Consider the following 26,616-nt stretch of genomic DNA (forward strand, 5'->3'; position numbering starts at 1 on the left):
TTAATCCTGCCTTTCTTTCTCTTGTTCTTCATCAGACCAGCTTTTCACATCTCATTTCAAATTGAATATGAGCTTTTTGGAACTGAACATGTACAGCAAAATTAAACCACTGGACCATTTAAATGCTAGCAAGATGTGCAGAAACAGTGGCATCAATCCACATTTTTACTTTTGGTTTGCATATTAAAAGGGGATACTGGCCAGTAATTCTCCAGGCAGTTTTCACAGCCTCCATTCCAACTTGCATCTTCTCAAGAGAGCTGCATCACTATCACTATCACAGGCACATATTGAGAGAGATACATAAATCTTCACACCCAGCCTCCTTTTCAATGGGATCCTAAGAGAATTCAGTATTACAAAGCCTAATTTTTACATGGGTGTGGGGAGAATGAAGAAGAAAACGTTCTTTGCCAAAATGTTCTTTCCCTAAGGTAAAAGAAACAAAGGCAGAAATAATATTTTTTACAATATTACAACACTCATGTAAAAGCAGCCATCTCTCTTCCCTCTGAACCTTCTAAACACTCAATCAGTCTTTAAATTCCCAGAAAACATAAAAGCTACATTTATTAATTTTAGCTTTTATTCTTTTTTCCTGGCTTTTATTTCAAAAGGGCATTGTTTTTTTTCTGAATTTTCTAAATAAAACCAAACACCAGCATATGAAACTCTTACTTGCTCTATTAAAATTTTATTTGCTTTACTTTTTTACCACTGAGAGCTCAATCTTTAAGACTTACAAGAATATCTAAAACATGTCTCTCCAGAAGTTTAAAATTTTTTAAGCATGATGCATGACATCCCAACTGAAACAAAATTCTTACTCTAGAGAAATGCTGACAGTAAAGAATACTTCTCATTACACTGACATCTTACCATTTGAGTGATAAGTCATTAGACTGTTATTATCCAAGAAATGTTATTTTTCTTGTTTAAATCAAGCAGCTTTATTTGTCTGAAAGTATGAGAAAAACCCCATCCCTGAACTGCTTCTAGCTGTTGTAAACTTGCTGAGAGACTCAACTGTTATAAGAGAGCTACAGGAAAACTACAAGACCATTTTAAAGGAAACAGGATGAAAATGTTTTCTCCACATTATTTCTCATTGCATATATTTTGTGAACTTGACAATAGCGCCTTTTAAACATTTTCTCCCCCACATACAAGATTCATGAAGTGGAGAAAAATATACTGATAAAACTCCAGACTCTGCTTGTACTGTGAACAAATACTGAACTTCAAACTATCATCACCAAATTCTTGAACCTCACTAGTTTACACTGTATTCTAACAAAATGTCACATGATAGTTTTATCCTCTTATTTTTTTAATCCAAAACTAAAAAATTGCCTCTTAATCACTGATGATCAAAACTCATGGTCAATATTCAAGCAGAATAGAAGTTTCTTTGAATTATTGCACTTACTCCATTCAAAGTCATGTTACAAAGTAAATGAAATTTCCTCTTTGAAAAGACTGCAGGATTTAGCTTATATTGCTTATATTCAGCACAACTGGGAGCACTGTTAAGTTCAGCTTTCCCAAGAAGCCTGCAACAGAAAGGAACTAAATCAACACCACATGCGGAGAACTGCATTTTCCAAAGAAGTTTAAAATGTTAGAGACATGAGCTCATAAATAGTTTTTCTTTAAAATGTTTCTGAAAACTACTTTGTGCATTTAATTATCCTTCAGGCTATACCAAAGTTCTCAATACAAGTGTAACAGGCTACCTTCACTATTCTGCATATCTCAGCTGTCACCTACCAGCTCTATCATTTCTCTGCCATTCATTCTATTCTTATTTGTAGAGAGGCAAAATAAATAAAGACTGCTCTGAAATAAATTTTAGTGAGATTGATACATTTTTCCCAACAAACTCTATTTTGAAGGAAAACAGCTCCATCAGTTCTTCCCTTCACCCTTCCAAAACATCTTTTTTTTTTCCTTTTAGCAATGAAGTGTACACTGTTTCTCGTCACGTGATCTTGGGAAACAGCTGAGAAGCTAATTACTCCTACCCCATTCTTAGTGCTAACAACAAAAAAAAAATTCACAAGATGAACACTGAAACAGAATGAAACTTAGTTATGTTCAATATTAATAAATAATAAAATCTAAAGCAAAATCTGATTTTATTTTAGAACAACAAAAGCAAAGAAGATGTAAGCTCAGTATCAGACAGTTTTATGTTGATGAATATGATATGAAACAGGAATAAGGCTTCTGCATTCACACTGCAGTTATTAAGTTACTCTGAGAAGCTGTCTGCATTATTATTACGAGGCAAATCTGGCTTAGTAATAAACCTACTGTGGATTAGGAACTATTAGGCTCAGTTCCACTGCACCCATGTGTACAACTGAAATGATTACAGGCATATAGGAGGTGATAAACAGGCTTCTCAATGAAAGAATTTCCACTTAGCTGACTTGAAAACTGATCATTTCCAACTCATAACTGGAAAGGAAAAGGTGGAGAGGTGTTCAGTGTACATTTCTCCTGAATTTCTTTGTGGAAGTCATGCACACACACTTTTGAAAAGAGAAAATTTCATGCAGGCCATTTCCCCCTGTGCAAAAAGCAGCCCTTTCCTCCAGTGAAGCAGAACATAATTGTTCTAAAGCCTCTCTTATCAGACCCAAGAACTGGTCTCCCACATTAACTGAAATAATTTATATAATCTCACATACTTCAAATGAAGCTTTTGTGCAACACTTCTGTACGGTTTTGTTTTTGTGATCTTGTTTTGGGTTTTTTTTTTTTTTTTTTTTTTTTTCAGGAGGGGAGATTCTGGTGTGTAAATCATGCAGAAGCAGAAAGGTAACAGATGGTTACTGGAGCCATGCCACAGAAAAAGCAGCGGCTGACAGGATCTGTTATCCCTTCACAGCTGCAGATAAAACCTTGACAGTTTAGGATAAAATTTCATTTAAAAAAATGTAGCTGCTGACAAATGAAAAAACATCCACCGGAGAAGACTATACAAAGAAGATTTCATCTTGCAGAGATGATTTCATGCATTTAAAAGAATTTCTAAATACATGACAGAGGAAATGCCTTGCTGAAACAGAGGTTCTGCAATTTGGCCAACCATGGAAAACTCAGGTAAAGGCACAGGACAAATCAAATGCCTTTTCCCCATTTTTTCCTGAAAAAGCTAACAGCAAAACATTTAAAAGATCCCCCTATGTGCCCATTTATGTGCAGCCAGAGCTTTCCAAGACATTTGACAGCTATTCCCATGCAGAAAAATGTCCAGCTTTCTCTATAAAAAGGTATTGGACGGAATCAGAACTATACAGGAACCTAAAAAGCCATAAAAAGGGAAAGCCCTTAAAGGCCAATTTCTTGCAGGATGAAAACAAATTCCTTTTATTTTAAGGCCATAAATCTAGCTATGGTGTAATGTAACACATACTATGTATGTAACCACCAGATCATTTCACCAGAAAAGAGAGGCTGCTTCTCTCTGTGAACTGTTGGACATAAATTACAACTGACTAAAACAGTTCAAATATTTTGTGTCTTCAGCTGCAGTAAACTTCACTGGCAGCACCCCCTGTTGTGAGCAGGCCCGGACATCCTGACTCTCTGCAAGCAGGGAACTCCTGCTTCAGAGCCGCTGCTCCAAGTTCTGAACCAGAACCGGCACAGCAGCAATATCACACAGCCAACAGGAAAGCACCAACACCTCTGAAAAACAAACACCTCTAGGTTGCTCCAGGCTCACCCTTTGCCTAGACTCCTAGCAGCCATCTCCTGGTCAAGAAAAGGGACCACTTTTCACACTAACAACAACAACTGGAGTAAGTGAGGCTGATGGATCATCATAGATTCCGAGAGAGAATCATAATGAAATGTTATGCAGCCCTGGCTAACAGGAGTTGCTTTTACTAAGAAACCTGTTACACCTGTGCTGTCCATACTCATTCCTCTCACCAACACACACACACACACACACACACACACACACACACACACACACGACCACTCTTCTTAAGCTGCTGCTATTAGGCCCAAACTTTCAAACCAAGTTTTTACAATCAAGATGCTCAAATTCAGGTAGGTAGAAAGAAAAACGCAGCATCAAAAAGAATAAAACAAAAAATCAGCCTCTTCTTCAAAAAGAAATCTATGAAATAAATGCATCATGTCCTCACATGGAATGAAAAGATTATCAAGCTAACTTCAAATGATTTCTAATGAGTAAAAAATGATATTAAAATACTTTCCTTAAAACTGTGTAGCTTTTGGTCATTTCCTGACATAAATTATTTGTTTTATCTTGGGACAGAGTTTACATAGCTCTTTCTTTCTCCACATGTGCATTCCTTCTCTACATTTTCACCTTTGGTATGTTCAGGAAACCCAGATATGTCACTCTTAGCCCTCCTTTGGGCTAAGGAAACCTGTCCATTTCATTCCAGGTCTTCAGCTATCCAGATCCTTCCACTTCATTAAACAGTGAAGATAAACATGACCCCCAGATTATTAATGGTAAATGGCAAGCTAAGCAGCAAGTGGTCCCAACTGATGCTGCAGTGTCTTAAAGAAACTAACCAACCAAAACCAAACAAGTAAAAACCCCAAATATTTCACAGTAAGTTTAGAGACTACGAGTTTCCCTGGCAACAATGGCTGCAGTTTTCTATGGGATCAGTGGTATCTTTTGCTTCCTAGGAAACCGCTTGCTTAATGCTAAGAATTGAGGTGAATCTGTGAAGCTCACTTATTCATTGAGCTCCTGGAGTGGGGCAGTGGGGTAGGCTGAGAACGAACAATCTAAATGAAGGTGGTGAAGATTGCCAGGGACCAGAACAAATAAAAGTTGGAGTCTGGACTTCACATCAGGCTCTGGTCCCAAAAGAGGGCTATGAAGATGGTGAAGGGCCTTGAGGGGAAGCCATATGAGGAGTGGCTGAAGTCACTTGGTCTGTTTAGCCTGGAGAAGAAGAGGCTGAACTGAGACCTCACTGCAGATACAACTTCTTCATGACAGGAAGAAGAGGGGCAGAAACTGATCTTTGCTCAGTGGTGACCAGTGACAGGACCCGAGGGAATGGCCTGAGTTGTGTCAGAGAAGGTTTAGTTTAGACATCAGGAAAAGACTCTTCACCTAGGGGTTGGGCACTGGAACAGGCTTCCCAGGGATCTCCACAGGACACAGCACCCAGCATGAGAGAGTTCAAGAAGCATTTGGACAATGCTCACAGGCACAGCGTGTGGCTTCTGGTGTGTCCTGTGCAGGGACCATTCTACTTCGATGATCCTTATGGGCCCCTTCTGACTTAGAATATTCTGAGTTTTTGTGATCTTGAGTGAGCTGGCAGAGATAGGTCTAACATTTTAAATCTACATAGAGCTGAAGTTCTTAAAGTCAAGTTTTTAATTTATAAAAGCTAAAAAAGTTCTGCTAGAAACTAATAAAAGTTGTTGACCATTCTTTCCTTTCAAATATTTTAGCTCTGCTCTACACTAGAGATATTTTTTTAGCAAATGCTTGATGTTACTATCTTACAGAACGTTCTGCACTCTCAGTGTTAGCTTGTTTCCTGCTTATAAAATAGCTATGGCATATGACACTTAGGTCCAGCTTCTGAAATTAACAATATCTGCATGGCAATTTATCTCACAATTGAGGATAACTTTCAGTTGCTTCTTTTCATGAAAAAAAAATGTGACTATGCATCCTGATCTTATATCACTTCTTTAAATTTTCCCCCATTCATCTTCTCCATCAATTTCCCTCTTCTCGCTCACACTGTATTTCCCATGAAAGTAAAAGCAAGATTATCTTTGAACTTCAATGCACCTTAATAATTTAACTTATTCTCAATGTCCCTGTAAAAAGTAAGATCATTATTATCCATTTGGCTGATGAGATGTCCAGGAGCTACTACTGAGAAGCTTCTTATGTGGTTTATCTTGCCAGAAAATCTTAACAGCTTACATGAGCCCAGTAAAGCCTGAAAGTATGATTCTTCTCCTTGTTTTTAATGTCTGGTTGGAAAATACACTTACAACATTTTCTGGCTCTTACAGTCTGTTATCACAGAAAGGCACCACACAGATTTTGCATCTGTCAAAGTTTGCAAATGAGCCACAGGATGCTGAGCAAAACGTGTGGCAAACAAAGGCAAAAACTGCACTGAAACATATATTTGCCATTAGAAGCTCAGTTGTACCATGCAAAAACCAGAAATGAGCTATGAACAGTATGAAGTACACTGTCCACTTGTTTCTTCTTGGATGAATGAGGCCATTAAAATACACAAGAGATGAAGAGAGAAAGAGAGGGAAGTGTTTTGTTGCTGTTCTTCAAGTGGATAATCAGCACTGGGGAGGAAGGGAAGTTAGAAATAACAAAACTTCAAAAAGGAAACATCAGTCTCCTCTCCCTTGAGCTATTAGAAATGCATTTACCACACTATGTGGCTCTCCTGCCAGCATCCTCCTGAACACCCTGCCTCAGTCACAAGTACCTAAGGAGCCTTTCACTTCTCTCCCTTCAGCATAATGGAAAGGAATTACTTTCTGGTAGAGGGAGAGGATTGGAAGAGCTAAACTTGCAGATCAAAACAACAGACAAGGTATAATCTCTCTCAAAATTATACCCTGCATACTGCTAAATAACCTGACAAATAAAATGACTACACATAATCTCTTCTACTCTGCTCATAGGTTAGGAACTGTAAGCTCTCCTGGACATACTCATCAATCAAACTACATGGACCCGCACTGTCCATGTTACTGTAATATCCTGAAAGCGTGGTGTTCCATGAGCACAACAGAGCAGATTTTCTAATAATAGGATGGGATTTCTTGAAAGACAGGATGGTAACATTACTGAGTGGCCTTCTGCACTGTCACTAAAATGGTACCAGTCAAAAAGGAAAGAAAGAGGGTAGTAAGGACTTCATGAGCTAAAAGCAGAGTCACTTCATTCCTGTAGACTACAGTTCTAAATAGATTTTTTTAAATTTTTTTGTTTATTTGGTTCAGTTTGGTTGGAGTTTTTTTTACTACCAAGCATTTATCCTAGATAAAGAAGGTTGCTAAACAATATAGGGCAAATTCCAGTGAGAAAAAATAGCAAATACAGGTGGATAATTCTGTACATAGAAAACTGCATTTTCTGTGCTGTGAGATGGCTCCACCTGTGCCCAACGCCTCCCTAGCCATTTATAAACCACCTCAATGTAAACAGTGGAAAGACAGGAACTGTTGGCACATACCGCAATGTGCTCAAATACACACAAAAATAAGTTTTACAAGTTCTGGGTATCAATTCTTTACCTCACCATAAGCTGACACTTGCAAGGACCAGTTAGATGCTTGTTTATTTTGCCATGCTCAAGCTGGAACTTAATACTCACTGGGAAAATCTTTTCCAGACAAGGTTTCCAGCTAGGTCCCGAAATCTCAAATTAACAAACTGTAGGATAGTCTATGGATTCCATCCTCACCTATTTTAAGGAAGCAAGATTCATCCTTAATTATCTTCATCAGGAAAGGAAAATAGATTGCTGTTTATTTTATCATAGCTGCTATGCTTTTTAAAAACTAACTTGTGCACTCAGTAAAAATTTCCACCTTCCATGTAGAAGAGATCTGTATGAAGAATTGCAATGTGCTTCAGACTTGCTATTCTTGAATAGGGTGTATTTTTGTGCTGTTTAGACTCTTCAAATTTATTCTTCTGAGGTCAGTTTTTCACACTGAGGAGGAGTATAGATTAAATCCTGAGAGACTGTATGATTTCTGTGTAAGGAAAGTAAACCTAGTATTTCCTTCTTATATGAAAGAAATACTTAAACACAGACCATTGGTTCTACCAATACAAGGGGTCTGGCTTGAGTAAATCTCATGCAAAAGAAAAAAACCCAAAAACTTAGGGTGTTCACAGGACCTAGAAAGTTGAACCATTTACTTCTGGAGATAAGCCTACACTGCCAAAGTTTGCATTCTCTAATTCACTAAAAGTGTGTTTCCCATGGCTACCCTACTACCGCCACCTCTGGAGAAACCTTCCCCTTTACCCTTAATTTCAGGTAAGGGTAAGAGGGACCAATTAAGAGAAAAGGAGAGCTGCCTGTCATGCCTTGTGTCACATAAAAGCAGGAAGAGTATCTGTAAGCTCTGTTCTGTTTCATCCAGACTGGGAATGTGAACTTCAATCTTCTACACCCTGCATTAGAGTGTTAGGCCAGAAACCCACCAATGCCACCACCAATCCCTCGGGATTCTGAAAATCCCAGCCCATGTCTCCGGCTTGAAAACAGCCGTATTGCACAGTGCTGTCACTAGCTACACCACAGTCACAGCAATGCCTTCCATCTCACTAGAAGTTTCTTTCTGAATGGACAACCCTTCCCAAAGAATCTACCAGAAACGTTCCCAACAACGTCCCACCCCTGCAGGATTATACTGTTCTTAATTCCTTAGACTCTCAGAGTGCCTGGCTGCTATTCAGATTTACAGCAGACTAACACTATTAATACTGAGACAATCCTTGTAACAAAGTGAGATTAAGTATGTGGAGAAGACTCCTGCAGAAACATTTAACAGGCCATGCTCCAAAGTCTGTGTGCTAATCTCATAAGCAGTTTTACGGGAGCACAGAAATTAAACTAGAGTTTATTTTACTTCTATCATTTTTCCTACAGAAAATGAATGCTTTCTACCTTGTATTTTGCAAATGAAATATATTTCTGGGGAAAAAAAAAGAGAAAAAAGATGAGTTTTGAAACTTACAGTTCACACAAAATGTTCTGATGTAATTTATATCCTTTCATAAGTGAAAAGAAATCCAGTTTAAAAGTTTAGAAGATAGACAGCATTATTATTTTCTGCTTAGGAGGAAATTAAGGTCAGCAGAGGTAATGAAATGAGAACTTGATTCTGAAAATGCAAAACTGACCAGAAACATTTCAGAGTATTACAGTTCAATCATGCATTTCCTGGAAAACTTTTGTCTCTGTGCTGACTTACACCCAGACAGTTCTAAAGGTGAGAACTGCTGCAAGATAACTGGGTTTTATTTTTTTTTCTTGTGAAGTTGCAACATGATTCTCTAATGATAATTTTTTTTTTATTTTTAAACAAGAGCCCAATCATTACTGCAGTCTATTCTATAATGAATAATGGACCTTTTACAATTTCATTCACCAAATTATCCCACTTTTTCTGAATAAATACCTCTAAAGGTTCTGAAACACATGGGAAGTAAAGCCATAACAGAAAGTTTTAAGTGCAGATCAGTATAATTCAAGGCAACATGAAAATGGACAGTGAGCTCTGAAAATCACTTTGCTAGCCATGGTGGAGTGTATTACACGTAATTCTTTCTGCTACCTCAACTTTTTGCCAACTTCTTTGCAGAAGATGGCCTGTGTATACGTGTGTAAATGAAAACAAGTGGGAAGTCACACAACAGTGAAGAACACCTGGTGACTGGACATATCAAACCACACAGTTTGAGTTCATAAACCAGCAAAACCACTGCAACCAAAAAACCTCATCCGTATGTATTTAAATGGAGGATATGAAAATGTTCTGTTACTGTTGTGTAGCAAGTGTAACTTAGCTGCAGTGGTACATGTACAGGGTTTCTTCCTAGGTTAAAACTTCAAAAATTAAGTAATTTATACACATTTGGCAAGTTCTGAATTTGAAATAAAATCTGGAAGGCACACATACTGACAACTGGATCCCAACATTTCTATTTCTAGGATTCCCCAGTGATCCTAAAATTTAGAAACAGACAAAATAAAACCGAAGAAAAAAATAATAACAAAATAATAACGATAATAATAAGTATACACAAGCCACAGGTAATTTGCTGGTGCCAACAGACAGATTAATCTTCCTTCATTGAAAGTAGGCTGGAAAATATCACATTAACATGTATTTCTGATGCTTTAAAATACTCAAGACTTCCCACATTCACAGTTCAGAAGAAACCAAATAATTACAAAAAAAAATATTATGTTCTTTCCCTCCTTATACCACACCTTCATGTAAGAGATTATGGTATGAAAAAGTTGATATCACAGCCCTAGTGCATATTTCGTGTCCTTTTTTTAATGGAGTAGACATAAAAGAATGCTCTGAAAAATCAGTCTGTAATGATATGAACTTTTCCATTTCCCATATGCAGAGCTTCGGTATTATTTCTGACAGTAATGTGGGACTTATTTCCTTTTTAAACAACAAAGGCTCACTCTCCAACAGTATAGATGTGTAAAGTTTTTGCTACCTGTCTATAAGCTCCTATGAGCTAACAGTCTACCTGCATAAATTAAAAATTATCCCCTGCCACAAACTTTATTGTAAACATCTTAATCCCCATTTTTTTTAAGTTTTTGTCCTAAACTTTAAGTTAATGAACATTGAACTACATTTTATGACAGTTGGATGATGCAGAACAGATGTTGAGCTAAAATTTCATTTGCCAAATGTCAGCTCAGAACACGTATTTAAAATCAAGAGTATCAGTAAGACAAACTACATGGTGAAAACAATGAAAAAAACAATCAATTACATCAGTGCCTGCCAACCATTTTTCTGGACCTCCAGACAGAAATTGTCTGAAGATTCCAGAATATTAGGTTCAATTTTAGGACTGCTAATTGCTTATTAGGGTGAGTACAATATCTTCTGGATAGCTACTTTTTTATCTTGAGCTGAATGACACACAGGAAATACTAATCAAAAGCCTGCAAATAGTGTGCTTTTGTCTTGCAGATTTTCCTCTGCCACTGAGGATTTTTTTGAACCTCTGGTTGGGCAGGTAGCCTTGGTGTCTGAAAATTATGCCTACTATTGCCCTCTACAATTTGTGACAGTCATAAAACACTCCAACCAATCAGCCAACAAAAGCAGCAGTATTTCTGTAAGGACACTTGTGACTTCTCAGTTGACAAAGTACAGCTGCTGACAAACCTGTGTACTTTTTTCTTGCTGTGTAAAATATAACTGGTAACCCTCTGGGGGCATATAGCACAACTCAACACAGCCACTGAAAGCCTATATTGCATTTGGGTTGTTTTCCTTTTCCTGGTGGTATCTCCCACATTCTACCCAAAGTAATTTCTATCCTTCCATATTATTTTTTGAAGTATCTGGAAAGGCTTTCATTTTATCACTTCCATGCTTGTAATATATTGGCATTTTTGTAATCTATTCATATAAATCAACATGTTAAAAGCATTCTGATTGCTTTGTTACTTTCCTACAAACTCCTTTCAAATGTTCAATGTCTTTCCAGTAGCTGAATGATCAGCAACTGCTGTAGGCCAAAGACAGTTTTACAAGTCAGTCTGCCTTGGTGGAATATGGTTTCTGGGGATTAAGGCATAAACTAATCAAGTGTTTTTCTGACACTTCTTTATCAGAATTATTCAAACCAACATGCAGGGGAAGAAATACTAATATGTACCACACACAGCCTATGGATCAAATAAATTAAATCAAGAGTAATGCAAATCTATTTACAAAAGTTTTGTACAAATTTCCAATCCATCAAACAGTGATCAGTAATAATATTTAATGATCCCCTCTAAAGGGTTTAGGAAGTTCATTTTATATCTAGATGCCCCCTCACTCCTATTTTACCTACAGAAATCAATACTCATGAATGTACAAATGGCACTACAAAGAAACAACCAAAAAAGAAGCAAATGAAAAATACTAACATATATCCTATACATTAACAGTAGCAAAGTGATATCAAAGGAATTGAACAAGAATAACATTTTCTTAAAAAGATATTATGTCTAAGACCTGTAGAGATACTGTAAATATGTCTTTCCTGTTTATAGGGAATAGCATTTTCAATGCCATCACACTTCTTCTATGAACATTTCATATAGATTACACTCATTTTTCATCTGATCTAGTGCACTCCTAATGTAACATTCTTTAACTTTCAATTTAACACAAAGCAAAGATCTTTTTTCTACATGGCCTCTTATATTCTGGAATAGAAATGTAATACCACCGTTTCAGAAAAATACTTTTCCCCTCTCATTACTAATGTTTGGTTTGGCACAGGGGGAAGAAGGGGACCAATTAGATACAATTTTTTTTTCAAATTTCTGCAGTTAAAGCTAAGGGGAAAAAAGTAAGGTTGAAGACAGAAGTGTTTTCAACAAGTGAAACCCTGAAAGCAGTGATGTTTCTGATGTGCTGTAAAATGTTATCTGCTGTTCTATTCCTGGGTGGAGAGAGAAAGAACTGCTATAATGCTAAACAAGTAAAGAGTCAGTTTATTAATTATTTTTTTTTTTTAATTTTGAGAAAGAAGTTTCTTCAAAGTGTTACTTAAAAATCTCCAGCATTTTTGTTGCAGGCAAATTTTTGGACTCTCCTATCATTAAATTACACATTACAACTAACAAAAAAATAAATAAATCACACCATCATGCCAAAGAAAAACGTTAGTATAAACTAACACTTTCAACAACTTTAAACTCAAGTTATCAAAGAGAATTGCTTTCTTTTCCCTCAGAAAACTGAACAGGATCACAAAGTGTGTTGAAGATTCCAGCTACCATTTCTGTTGCTGTTATCATGGAAGTCAAATAATCTCCCAGAAAATTCTCTCTCTAATCTTTGTGCCTGCTTGGGCTGTAAAGTTTCCTCCTTGGACCTTCCCTAAGCAGACTAGGATGGTCACTAGCCACCTTAAAAATTGTGCTAAATATTTGAAAAGCATGCACAGCAATAACCATTTCTGCAAAGCTGTAATCATACATTCTGTTACCACAGACTGGCACTGCAAGCCTGTACAACACATGGGATGAAACACAACCCTGGTTACATGTTGTTTTCACATTGCTCAGTCTCACTGCACATCACCAAAATATCCTTTTCTGCAGCATTTATAAACATTGCATGTAGACAAAACCAAGAATTGCAACAACTTCTGCCCAAAAAGCAACTTGAAAATTCAATCCACAACAGCTACAGAGTCAATAGTCACTCCACTCTTCCCATTTCCAGAGAAAATTACTATTCTTAAGCTTTTGAGGGGTGGCACTACCGAAAGCAGGCTAAACTAACACACATTCAAGACCACACCTATCATTTCATTGCACAGAACAGCTCATGAGAGCTTTCCATGGTGAAGCATCAGGACAATGCTGTCATGCAAACAAAGTCTTTCGTGTACCATCACAGGTGTTTTTTTTTATATCCAACAGCAGAAACACGCAAAGCAACCCGCAATTACAAACCTCAGCGCGAGCAGGAAATAAAAGACAATGAAGAAGGTTTCACCCACCTGGGGTCTTTCTGAATGCTATCAATGGAAGGTGACCTAGCCAAGGTCCCTTCGGGTGGGATGGCTGGCCCAGATTTGCTGTATGGTGATTCAACAGAAGGACAATACTGCAGCTGTCGGTAGGGGTCTGCGTAATTGGAGGCTGGGCCGGCCGCATAGCTGGCCCTCTGGAAGGTCGCGGTTGCGTTCTGTGTGCCGTGTTGACTGCCTGTGCGCTGTAAGGGTACGGAGTCGACACCAGGGGAAGATGGGGCTACGACAGGAAAGTAGGGACAAAGTAAAAAATTGAGGACCTGTTCACAGAAATGGTTAACCAGGTCTAGGCAGAGGAAAAAAAAAACACACACACATATAAAACGAGGGTTCAAAAAGAATGAGAAAAAAAACAAACAAAAAGAAACAAGCAACATTGTCATTTTCCAAACCTTAGAAGGAAATAACCATCAAACAGATTTCTAAATGACATGCCAGTTCCGGACTAGAAGATCTTAATTCCAATTAAACAGATTGGAGAGGTATTTTCACCTGGGGTTCTAACTGCACTAACACATGAAATGAAGTGCAGAAGCAGCATGGGAATATTCAAGCTAAGGTTCACAACCACCACTAAGTGAGGCTTTTGCAGTTCTTACAGGGGTGGAAGTCAGTGAGATCCACCAACAGGAGGAGGATCAAAGTAGGCTCAAGAGTCCAAACTGAGACAGATGGGTCTCCAGCAGAAGAAATACCCAGCCATCCCAGATTTGTAGCCCTGGTATACATAAAGCAGGTAAAACCAGACACCTGCTACTGAGAATCACTGCATATGCTTTGTTAACCCATCTCCTGGAAATTCACCTTAAGACTTAGGAGACTGTTATTGCTAACTCGGTTTGAAAAAGAGCTAAGCACAAGGTGACCATGTAGATGTCTCAATGTATGCCAGCAGTGGCTGCACTCATACACTACAGCTCAAGATTAATACATTACCAGTTCTGAGCAGCTTAACCAATAGCTTTAAACTGGCTTAATGCTTTTGCGACTCAAAAATCTTATTAATCTCTCTTGTAGCCCATTATCTTTCTCTTACAGCACTGGGTAGTGGAGATCCAGTCCACTGGATTAAACATGCAGTATTTTTGAACCAAAGTCCAGTTAATGGCAAATGGATTATCACTGCAAGGGCAAGAGGACCAATACCCACACGATCTTTGGCCTGGAGACAGATACAAATTAAATGCTGGCTCTACTCAGAAGAAAATTTGGACTGTTTGAAGTGGCACATGAACTCATGGTGGTTGCCATTTCCTCCTGTCCCAAGACAACATGAATACTTTTGCCAAAAGGAGTGGCCCAATTCCAGGGCTATTTTTAGCTGGGTCAAATTCATATGCTAAACTGCAGACAAAACCACATACTGAAGAGATAGGTTTTTATAACAGATTTCTCAATCATTTTTCATTGGCATGCACATTTAAAAGTAAATATTTAATGCATCATAGGTCCATGAAAGGGATTTTAAGCATTTTATCTCAAAGTGTCAGCAAATGAAATACAATGAGCTTTAAATACAATTACCATGTTTTTGTATGACCTTGTTCTTGTCAAAATTACAATACCTGAAAATTTTAAATTTATATTGAATTTATTTACTAGTTTTAATTTTTTTTCTTATGGTTCTAAAGTATTTAATTTTACAATAGCAAATATCATAACTTCATTCCAAACATAAGAAAGTGGGATCACCCACTTATCTATTACTCCATCCCTGGAAGTGATCAAGGTCAGGCTGGATGGAGTTTGAGCAACCTGATCTAGTTGGAAGGGTCCCTGCTCACTGCAGGCAGCTGAAACTAGATGACTCTAAAAGTCCCTTCCAACCCAAACCACTCTATGTACTAGTGTGTGTGTGTGTGTGTGTGTGTATATATATATACACATATATATACACATACACCTTCTTAAGAAATAAGTAATAAAGACACACAAACCTTTTCATAAAACTGCATCAGTTCAAATACATTAACAGTATCAGAATATTTATACATCCCATGCACAAATCATGCTAAATTCAGTGTTAGAAAGTAAGACAAACACCACATTTTAACAGATAATACAGAGTTCAAAACCAAAATCAGGTACCTTGTGAGAAAAAGAGTAATAAAACAAGTTAGAGAAAATACTAGAAATATTTTCAAGTGAAAAAGAGAAGATGCAATTGCATACTGACATAGCATACTCTTAAGCACCGTCATTCCACAGAATACACTACTACCTTCTGACAAAATTGTATGGGGAATTGCAAAAAACTCTACAACACCAATACTGCTGAAAACAAGAACTACATTGTAATGTTTATTGCTTTGCAAAATATTCCACTGTATTTCCTTCATCTTCTTTGCAAGACAGTTAAATGAAAATTGTGTTTGTTTTTAAATTATTTGAAAAGTTTTCTTTGTATTTTCTCCTTTGTCTTGTTATCAAAATAGGTATTTATATAAACTGAAACTGGCTGTCATCCTAACACCTACAAGCTTATCAAGTCACTCTGATTCATTTCTCAAATTACCTTCCCAGCAGACTGTCACTTCCTTATGAATTTTATCATAATGAACACAGAAATGTCATATTCAAAATATGAGAATGAGACAAATCTATGACTTAAGCATTCACAATTGTGTTTATTTGGACAGTATTATCCAGATCAACTAAAAGAGAAACAAAAAACCCAAACAATTACACATTAGAAAAACCTCTAAGTTGACTACATCCACTGTCATTGACTGTAAAAGGGTTATGCTTTAGCAGACATTTTTACCAAAACAAGTATATGTAAAACTGAAGCAAAGTCATCTTCTACCAATACACTTCTCTTGCTTAAACAAATCCCTTTGGCAGCGAAACCTACTGAGTGAACTGTGGCTCTTTTAGGCTATGGCAAACTATTGAGATCTCCCCTCTATTTAGCTATTCAAACAGCAGAGTGATTATGTCTAATGAAACAGATTTAAAAGTCGATTTTCTCACCCAGCATAGTAAATATCTGAGCACAGGGCATCCAGCAGACCCATACCTGGACTGAACCAGAAAGCATTCACATACCAGGCACATTTGCAGATGGTCATGCAACCTTTTAACCTGTTTTCCAATTGAAGATACTTAGCCCTTTCTCTAACTTTTGCATTTGACTGTCCTATCAAATCCAAGCCAGCTACACTTTGACCAGAACCAAATCAGTTTAGGTGAGATTACAAGTACAGGGTGTTTGCCCCAGCAAGGGAAGAGAGGAGCAAAAAGTAATTGCAACAGAGCTATTTCTGGAGAAATGGGCTGTTTTTCCCTCTCCCACCAGCCTGAGATCTGGCCTGGTTGAAGCAGAATCAAAGTCAAGTGACATTGTTTCCCTGGGTCTACCGCTGACTCTATTCTGCCTCTACATAAAGGTAAAACCAAAACTCATAATCACACTGTGAAGAACAGGTTTAGTTTTGTGAAGCTTGAAGGTAAAGGTGTCCACAAAACCCGACCTTCCTCTGGTCTTCAAAGTCCAAAAACTCACAAGGAGATCAATATTAAAATCAAATAAGCAGAAGGATTAAAAACCTTATTTATCCTGTATTGTGTCTTACAAAAGTGACCACCCGTGAAAACACTGCTTTCAATAGTGACTGCTCCCCTCACTTTTTAGGAATTTACCTGGATATTCAGTGGATTCTGAATGTCAGGTAAGTTTCTGAAGCTCTGCTTGCTCCTTTTGCACTGGATGGCCTCCCCACGGTTCCTGCTCAGCACAGTGGCTTTGCAGAGACACAAGGAGAGGCTGACTGGCACCCAATCTCCCCTCCCAAGTGTCCCACTCCAGACATGCAGGAGGGGCTTGCACGGTCCATGGTTCATGCTGGAGGGAGAGCCATAGCACACACTCTCTGCTGCAGACAGCAAAGACCCAGTACAAAAAATTACATGCTCAGTTGTAGGCCAATAAATTTTAAACTTCAATGTAAGAACTGTCCTTGAAAAGGAGAATTTTAATTTTGGGTTGAGAGAAGGGTTTGACTGAGAATTTCTAAAACGAGAATTTTCCAAGTGAGCATTTCACACTGTGCAAATAAAGCACTACAGTCTCAGTGATCTCAGTTTGTCCCCTTAACATTTAAGATCTTGCTTGAATTTGTCATGTCATTAATACCTAAAAGATACTGTATCATCTCAGCCACTCACTACTCCAACCAAAATCACATACTCATCAAACAGAGTATCTGGGGTACCACACAGACATTTAGTATGTTCTTACAAATGTTTGCCTACGAGAAAGAAAAGCCCCTGTTAAATATAATGAAAACACTCTGAAAACCTGATATATGCCCTGATTATAGTCCTCTTGATTGCAGAAATAGCATATAGAAAAGCCAGTCTTTATAATTTTCTTTGGCTTTTACATATTATTAACAAAAATATCACAACTTCTATATTAATGCTGGTAATTTAGGTGTATCACTAAATATGCTCATAATGTGATACTCAGAAGCTGAATTTCATCTTTTGAATGTTCTTCTCACATCTGTGGCAGATGTTAGAAATCATTATTGTAAAAAGCAAGAATGCCTTGTTCTAGGCAGGGATACTATTGCACCATACCCGAATATCTTAAGGGGATCAAGTTTGTATATGAACTGCCAAAAAGTTCAGACTTTCTAGAAGCCAGAGGACATTTTGCCAAGTTAACATAAGAAAGATCAGACCTTCAGAAATTATAAACTCATTAATGAGAATTATCTTGCTACACCTGCTTCCTGAAAATTACCTCACTGATGCTGCTGTTTGATTTGCAGGTATTACCTTGTAAAATTTCCCTCTTATTATTTGATATTAGACATTCAATTCCTGTGCTAACCTTCTCCTAGTTTCTTTCATGGACATTTCAAAATTATTTTCTTTGTTTTCTCCCTTTATTTGTTTTCTTCACTGATTTGCACTCGCAGTTGATTTATACCCTCTCTTGAAAGTTGAAAATTGGATCCCAGTGAGATATCTTTGCAGTGCAAAGTATGTCCACCATCCCTTCATGAGTTCATAAACTATATAAATACAGTGCATTCTGTTGGCACCAAATTTATAGGAAGATTTATAAAGCAGATCCTTTTCCTACCTAATATACTATAAAAATAACACAGTGCATTCTCTGTCAATTATGAAAAAAACTCATCAAGCTTGGGACATGCAAACACTTTAACTCAAAATGCTGAAATGAGTGTTTTAAGGCATGTACCAGCCTTTTTGCCATAGAAGTTTAAGAAAATAGATTTTAATCAAGCTAGTAGTGAACTGGCAATTCAAAGGAACAAGCACAAACAGTCAATTTTAATACTGTTCAAGATGCATAGTATTACATATAAGAATAATAAATTCTACTAATAATAATTTGCTTTGATATCATTTTTAGAAGCATTTTTCCACATGGGAAGTATAAGATTTTAGAGAAATACGTGGTTGAGGAAAACTGAAAATATTTACTGAAAGAGGAGAAAAATCCCTCCCTGTAATTGGTATTAGCAACTACCTCTAATGCTGTCAAGATTTGATAAAGGCACTGTCATATCCTCTGCTCAAAATACACATGCACGAGGATTTTTGTACTTCAGACATGCAAAGTGAGAACAAAACACTCACACAAAAAAAGCAAACACTACAGGATTTCAAGATACAAGGCTTCAGTTTAGACTTAAAATATTTAGGACCTTCTGCAAATACCAATAGCACAGGAGTTCTGTGGAGGTTGACATCTTTGCTATGTAACTTCTCATACCCAAACCAGAAAAAAACACCGTGAAAACTACTACAATTTTCTGTTTCTTTTGTTTTCCATTTGCTCCTCCCTCACTTTTCTGCACTCTTTATTTTGTCCTATCTAGTTTTTCTTGCAATCAAAATTCCAGTTTCTCAATTCTCAGCTAGAGACAAATGAAAAGGACTTTTCAGCAAATCTTCCTTCGCATCCTCATGAGATGGGCTCTTCACCAGCCAGCCAGCGAGCCTTTGATTTCAAACACATCAACCCTTCAGGGCTTCCAGGATTGTTCTGCCTAATTCTTTCTGCGGGCTCCAGCTTTCTCCAGATGCTCCTATTTTGTGTAAATCAGGGGAAATACAACCTCCTTCCCTCCCATCAGCTTCCCCATGCTCAGGTCCGTTCTTTAAGCAGCTGGTCACGGCAAACAGGTCTCCCTGCTGCACAAGGTATATCTTTTAAGGGAACACAGCACAATGTACAGGGGAAATGCAAGCAAACTAAAGAAATTGATACAGAACAGGATGGTGCATAGCAAAAAGGCCTCTTTTCCACCCACAAACATCTTAGTCATAATTTCCTCAAGTACTGGTTACACCTAGCTGTCACACCTACTTATAATTAGTATGTCTACAAGCTGGTGCAAGTAGGTATTCAGTAATATTTTAATCATCAGATGTTTTCATGACATGGTGAGGAGGAAGCCTTTTTATCAAGGCAACATCCCTGTCTACCAGATACCATCACAGGAGATTTATATTTTTCTCACTTTTCCATCCCATCTTCAAAACCACAGGTGGCTGTTTAGCTGCTACGCTCCTACTGCTATGGGAAATACTCAGGGCCTCTCAGAATTATTTAATAGGCTCATTGCCATTGCTGGCAGCTGTAAAGTACTAATCCTAATGAAGGTCAAAAACATATTTAAAGTCAGTGTACACTCCAACCAATCATCTCCTTACCACTGCAGTATCTACACGCCATTCTTTTGCAGAAGAATTCCTTCCAAGAGAGAAACCAAGGAAACATCACCTGTGCTCTGTAGATTGTGTTCAATGAGTCTTTCAATACAAAAACTGACAATCTTTGAAGTCTGAAGAACTGAACTTGCTACTGCACTAACGTGTCCTTTCAGTTCCATTTTCTAAGAGTGCTCTCTAGATCTAACACTAATTGTAACAGTAAGACTGAACACTCCTTTGCTTCTAAACCGATGTTTTTTCTATAATGCAGAGTCAGTCGAAGAAAATACTGCTTCCTTGGTTTCTGAGCTATTCCTCTATTTACATTACAGCTGTTACCTGGTTACTGTGAAGGCTTTTGTCTATTTTGTTCCACTTCAGTTTGCCCACTCTGACATTGTGTCTTAGTTCCTTTTTTTTTTTTTTCTTGTAAGGGGAAGTTGTATCACTGCCACTGCCTGACCCTCAGCATGGAAAATCATGGAATGGTTTTCTTCATCACCAATTTAGACTTGGCATTTCTTTACTACTAATTATTTTACTTATGGGTTCATTCAGTGATTAGCTTGTGTCAATTTGAAATCGCCTGGTGCCGCCAGGGTTGGCAATAGAAGCAAATGACTTTATGAATGAAGTAATCTATAAAGATTTTTGTACTTCAAAGCGAATGTTAATGCAGAAACAGGTAGATGAAGTAATTGAGTGAGCAGCAATGGTAATAGAATTTGTATTTTAGAAAACTGTATTTCAGTTCAACAGATATAGTGGCTGAGATGAGTGAGTTCCTGCCCAAGCTAATTTTGTAACAGTGCTTAAAAAGTCTTTAGTGAAGCCTTAAGTCCAAACCTGAATGCAGGCTCTTCCACAGCCAGGTTTGTCACAGGCTTCACCGCTGTGCCCCATCTCACATCCCCACACCCATAACCTTCTCCAATTCTACATCCTTCCCTCCAGTCATTTACCACCATGAGGTTCCAGAGTTAGTGCCCAACACAGCAACACAGCCTACATCTCAAAGGCTGTATTTCAAAAGTACATAGTTAAAGCATAATTCTAAAATCCACCTAGTCCAAGTGGACACCAGGGTTTTATGCAGATATTAGAATTTCAACTATATATTTTCAATTATTTCAGATTTCCAACTCAAGACTGGAATGATTTTCTTCCTTGTTTACAACCAGAGAAGAAGCCTCATTTTTCAAGCTGTCAATATTAAGAAATATAACGCTCCTTTCTATCTCCAGGAACTGACTGGATTTTAAATCTGCCAAATTTTAATCTCACTAATATATGCAACTTTCATTCTCAGGCTCAGCTTCCACCATGTTTTAGTGATGCTGCTCTGCAAGTAAAAAATGGTGCGTACACACAATGTGATAATCAGATGCCAACTTTGGCTGCTGAAGACGTTGTTGCCAAAATCTTTTCTCAGATTGTGTCTTCTCTCTCTGAGCTGCATCCCTCAGTTTAGGAAGAACATGCAGTTTAATTCATTTGTTACATGAGCATTTAAACAGCGAAATCAACAACTGCCCTTCCAGAATTTGACATACTAAAATTCATCATGGGAATTTCCTCACTAGAGATAAAATTCAACCCTGAGCAACGGCACAATATAGGAGACATATATATCACTTTCCTCCTCTTTGCAGTAATACATGATTACATGATTTCACATTCTGTGCGTGGGACAAAATGACCCGGTCACAGCAAATCCACACAGACCACACTGCTGCACATAAATGAGCCTACTGCAACTAAATCTCTGCTTTCACTCCTAAAACAACCTCCTCTTGAAATTTCTGAAGATTCCTGTCCATCTGGGCCAGCATAAAGCTGAACACATGGATGAAAGTCACAGTTAATATATAAAATGATATATAAATAGTATGAGACAATAACAGATTAACAGACTGCACTGCATCATGCTACAGCCATCAAGCACATGGACATCTCCTTCAGATTTTGACTTTTTCTTATTTAGGGCACTATAATCCAAAGTATTAAAGTGGCTACTAAATGGTATTTCTTAGAACACCCTAATAAACTTCAGCTATTTTAATTAGTGGTTTCCACACTGGAATAGGCAGTTGTTTTGTTATTAAGGTAATCACAATGGTGCTCCAGTGCCAGACCACATGATATGATATGTTCACCTTAAACATTAACCTAACTTCTGCAAATGATAGTTTAAAAGTTGTTGAACACATTTAAGTAAAAACTACTCCATTTGTCTACTTGTACTCATAAAAACTACATGTGAACTGCTGAAATTATGACAAAGGGATGGTTCTAAAAGTAGCCAGTCTTATATTAAGAAAAAAGAGAAAGACTACAGCTTGAGTAAAAAAAAATGGGCTGGTGATTTTTAAGAGTGCATTTAAATGTAATACTACAGAAGGAATGATCCTCTAAAAAAAGATTTAGTCATCTTAAAGACATGACTGGGTAGTTACTTGAGGCACAGCAGTGTTTTTGTTCAGCAAAGATTTACAAGAACGAGATTTATGAAAGGTGTTTGAATTGAATTTTTATTTCATGAATGACAACCTTGCATTTCTATGCAACACTGAAGTATACCAATGAAAATGGATGTCCTGCATCATTAAAATCTAATGTGATGAATCTTTAAACAGAAACTACACCTGTACAGTAAATAGGTGACAATACACCTACAGTTTCTGGCACAAACACTGTATTTTCTCAGTAGTGGAAGAGTGGATGAGATTTACAGAGTAGGTACTCCCCTGAGCAAGATTTTATAATCACAGCTCTCCCTCAACAGGTGGCAAAAGTCAAGGGGCACCTGAGAAGTGCTCAGACATGTTACAAGTCATTCTTCTATTAATAAAGGAGGATAGAAGAATTAGAAAAGATATGGAACAAAATACAAGCCTCTGGATGTATCCTGCTCATAGGACACAGGAAAGAGGTGATGGATACTAACCATTCTAAAAGGTTTCTATTCTGAGTACTAAAATCTTGACTGTATTCATATGGATGCAATTCCTCAATGGAACCCAATCATGGGCTCAGTACTTTGAAACAACAACTATTTTATTTCAAGAAATGCTTCTGCACTATAAGGGGGGATATTGCTTTCAGATTACAGACAGGATTCTGAAGGATTTTAACCTCCAGCCACCTCCCTCTCCATTCCTGTCCACAGGATACTGCTCAAGTTGAAAACAGTGCATTTTGTTATTCCTCTGCCAAAATTTTAATAGGAAGGAAATAAAATAGAAAATTATTTATCACAGAAGAAAAAAAAATCACTTAAAAACATATATGCAAGACTATAACACAGGTAAGACTATATGAGCGAACCTGGATCTGACAAACAAAATGGGATTATGACTTTGTATTGCTTTGAGGTGATTTGTTATTCTTTATGCAGATTACTAAGGTATTTTCTGCTCAATTTACTTTGTACTGAAGATTTGTTCCCTGCTTGCTTCCTATAATTCTCTCTCCCAAAACAATGTTATCGAGTGGATGTCAGTTAGGAGTACAGGTCTATTATCACAACATTACCAAACTGAAAGAGATGCAGTCGCAGGAATAATTTTTCTTTTTAATTTCTCTGAAAACATTATGTCCTATAGCCAGAACTCCATGCTGTGTGATTTATCAGCATGATCCTCAATTAATCTGCAGCTGTGCCATCACAGCACATCCATGTACAGCAGCTTGTGACACAACAAAACAACCTGTCCCCCAGCCAGAAAAAAAGTTACTACCTAAGCGGAAAGAAGCAATATTTGGTATTTATAATCTAACTCTTTTAGATCAGGAAGAATGAAAAAATAAATGGATATTTGAGCATAAAGGTCAAAGGGTTTAATCTAAATGGGGCAAGTGAAAGCTGATATTTCTGTTGCTCCTCCTTTTCCCCTGAATTAATAATTTTAGGGACAAATAAAGAAAAATATATATTTGAAACCAAAATTCCCTTTTTATTTTAAATGAAATATTTGTAATACAGGAAAGAGCATGTAACAGGTAACTTTTCATTAACAGCTAGATGACATTCTGAAATTAATTACTATACCAATGTACTCATTGGTGCTCCCTGTAAGAACCTGACAATATCTAACTCCATGTATACATCACATTTTTTTCTCCTCTAAGCCCCTTTAGATTCCTTTCACTCATTAATCTGAAGTCTATGGAATTAGAAGTGATACGTCTGGTTAACTAAATTCCAGTTCCCTGCTGAAAAGCAATACTTAACCTGAGAAAGGATAACTGTCCATTAACTGGGATATAAAGTGCCCTTTGGAAAATGCCACTGGTGATATGCAAGGATCAAACTTCTGATTCCCAAAGCTGAAGTTATGTTTGCACGCCTTACAGGTGCAGAAAACTGTGAACTAAGCCCTCTGTATGTGATTCATCATGACATTAAAACTGCAGTCCCTCAATGTCATTTTACATAGTTTCATTTTATTTCATGCTGTGTTAATTTTCTAAATTTTCTTCAGCATGTTTAAATCATAAGACGGCTTCAGTGATTTGAAAAAGCTAATAACAAACAAGTTACTAAGGGACCATCAAAAAGATATATCTCCAAGTAAAGTTCAAAAAAACCCCACTCGTATTTGTTTCAGGTATCATCTGAATGTTGAGTATCAAATGCAAGGTACAGAAAACCTGTGGTATCCATACATGTTGGGGGATGAAGGGATTAAGAGCAGCCCTGACAAGAAGGACTTGGGGGCGGGTAAGAGGCTGGACATGACCCAGCCATGGGCACTCACAGCCCAGAAACCAAACGTATCCTGGGCTGCACTCAATGCAGCGTGGCCAGCAGGGTGAGGGAGGGGATTCTCCCCATCTACACTGCTCTGGTGAGACCCCACCTGGAGTCCTGCAGCCAGCTCAGCACAAGAAAGACACAGACATGTTACAGTTGGTCCAGAGAAGAGACATAGAGATGGTCAGAGGGCTGGAGCAGCTCTCCTATGATGGAAGGGTGAGAGAGTTGGGGTTCTTCAGCCAAGAAAAGAGAAAGCTTCAAGGAAACTTGAAAGGGTACCTGAAGGGGGCCTGAAATAAAGCTGGAGAGGAACCTTTTAGCAGGGTTGTTGCAATAGGACAAGAGGCAATGGTGTTAAACAGAGAGGATAGAAAGAAGGAAGGGGTTTTTTTACAATGAAGGTAGTAAGGAGCAACTGGAACAGGCTGCCCAGAGAGGTGGTAGATGCCCCATCCCTGGAGGCATTCAAGGTTGGGTTGGACAGGGCTCTGAGAAACCTGGTCTGGTTGAAGATGTCCCTGCCTACTGGAGAAGGTTTGGACTACAGGATCTTTGCAGGTCCCTTGCAATTCAATCTATTCTATGACTATCATTCTATTTTAAGCTATTTCATAACCATTAAAAAATCCCAACAAATTTCAAAGGTCAAAAGATTAAGGTTTAAAACCTTAAAAACTATTCAAGAACAGTTTATCTGTAAAAGCATACAGAAAAACACTATCTGTTTGTGATAAAACACAACTACAATAAAGTAGCTTAACTGTTCTTGAAAGAAGAGTAAATCACTCTAAAGGATTCAGATGTCTAAATTTTTCATATGTCAAATTTTTGAGTATTGGAAAATTACTTCACAATATGTAAAAAATACATATTGAAATAATAACCTCTAAAAATTTCAAAGATATTCACTACTTTATTACACATTAAGATAAATATTTACAGTCTTGTGAAGATTAAGTACTTTGGCTCATTTCATGCATCCTTTGTAGCCTCATTCTCCTTTTGTATGGGACAACAAAGCAGGTCAGAGATATGACAAAATGTTGAGAATCAAAGAAAGGCTAAGCTGGACCAGCATAAAAAAACATGCAGCAAATCAAGCCCTTGGTTATTTCAAAGCAGCAATAAGAAGCCCAGGCAACACGTTCCTCCATCCTTGCTGTAAAAATCTGTTAAAAACAGTCCTTGGACCTACTCAGCAATTACTGTTCCCACAGACCTCTGGCTCCCTTGCTGGCAAGGCATGGCCATCCCGCAGCAGAGCAGCACTCCCTCCCTGGACAAGGCAAGGTCTCTGCTTCACTGTGACAGCTGCAGAGGGAGGGCAGGACAGAGGCAAGGAGATGGTGGCCAGTGCAGCTTTCCAGAAGCCATTCCACAATGCCATTCCACTTCTGTCTACCAGGTCAGTGAGATGGAAGTTTGAAGAGGTCAGGCCTTTCATACAGGGAGGGAACCCTCAGGGAGCAGGGGAAAATGACATGAACCTGGCTCTGAGAGCCTGGACTGCCCCGTTTCACTTGTGCAAAGCAAATGAGGAGAAGGTCAGAGCCATTTGAACACCCCCAAGAACCAAAACTAGCAATGTCCCCTCCCTGCAAAAAAACAAACCCAAACAAAGAGTACAATTCATTTTGTATAGGCTGTTCCTGCCTGGGGCAGAAGAAAAATGGGCATTTGGCTTCTCCCTCCTACTTCTCCTTTAGGTCATGAATAGAGACATGATCGTGACGACAGACACCTCATCAGACAGAACAAGAAGACAGCTCAGTCACATTGTGAGAAAGCCATCAGCCCAGTGACAAAAGAAGGACTAGGTTTTCTTGTACACCTTCTC

At 37.9% G+C, this 26,616-nt stretch overlaps 1 protein-coding gene across 7 annotated transcripts in view; it reads right to left on the bottom strand.

The window, feature by feature from the left end:
- Nucleotides 1–26,616, bottom strand: part of CTNND2 (catenin delta 2) — a 638,637-nt gene that overhangs the window by 217,657 nt on the left and 394,364 nt on the right. For all 7 annotated transcript variants that reach the window (XM_068196795.1, XM_068196789.1, XM_068196805.1 and 4 more), the window contains one exon: nt 13,292–13,544. In XM_068196795.1, the coding sequence (XP_068052896.1) occupies nt 13,292–13,544 (253 nt within the window). The remainder of the gene's footprint in view (nt 1–13,291; nt 13,545–26,616) is intronic.

This window comes from Anomalospiza imberbis, chromosome 1, assembly GCF_031753505.1.
Source record: "Anomalospiza imberbis isolate Cuckoo-Finch-1a 21T00152 chromosome 1, ASM3175350v1, whole genome shotgun sequence".
Taxonomy (NCBI): Eukaryota; Metazoa; Chordata; class Aves; order Passeriformes; family Viduidae; genus Anomalospiza; species Anomalospiza imberbis.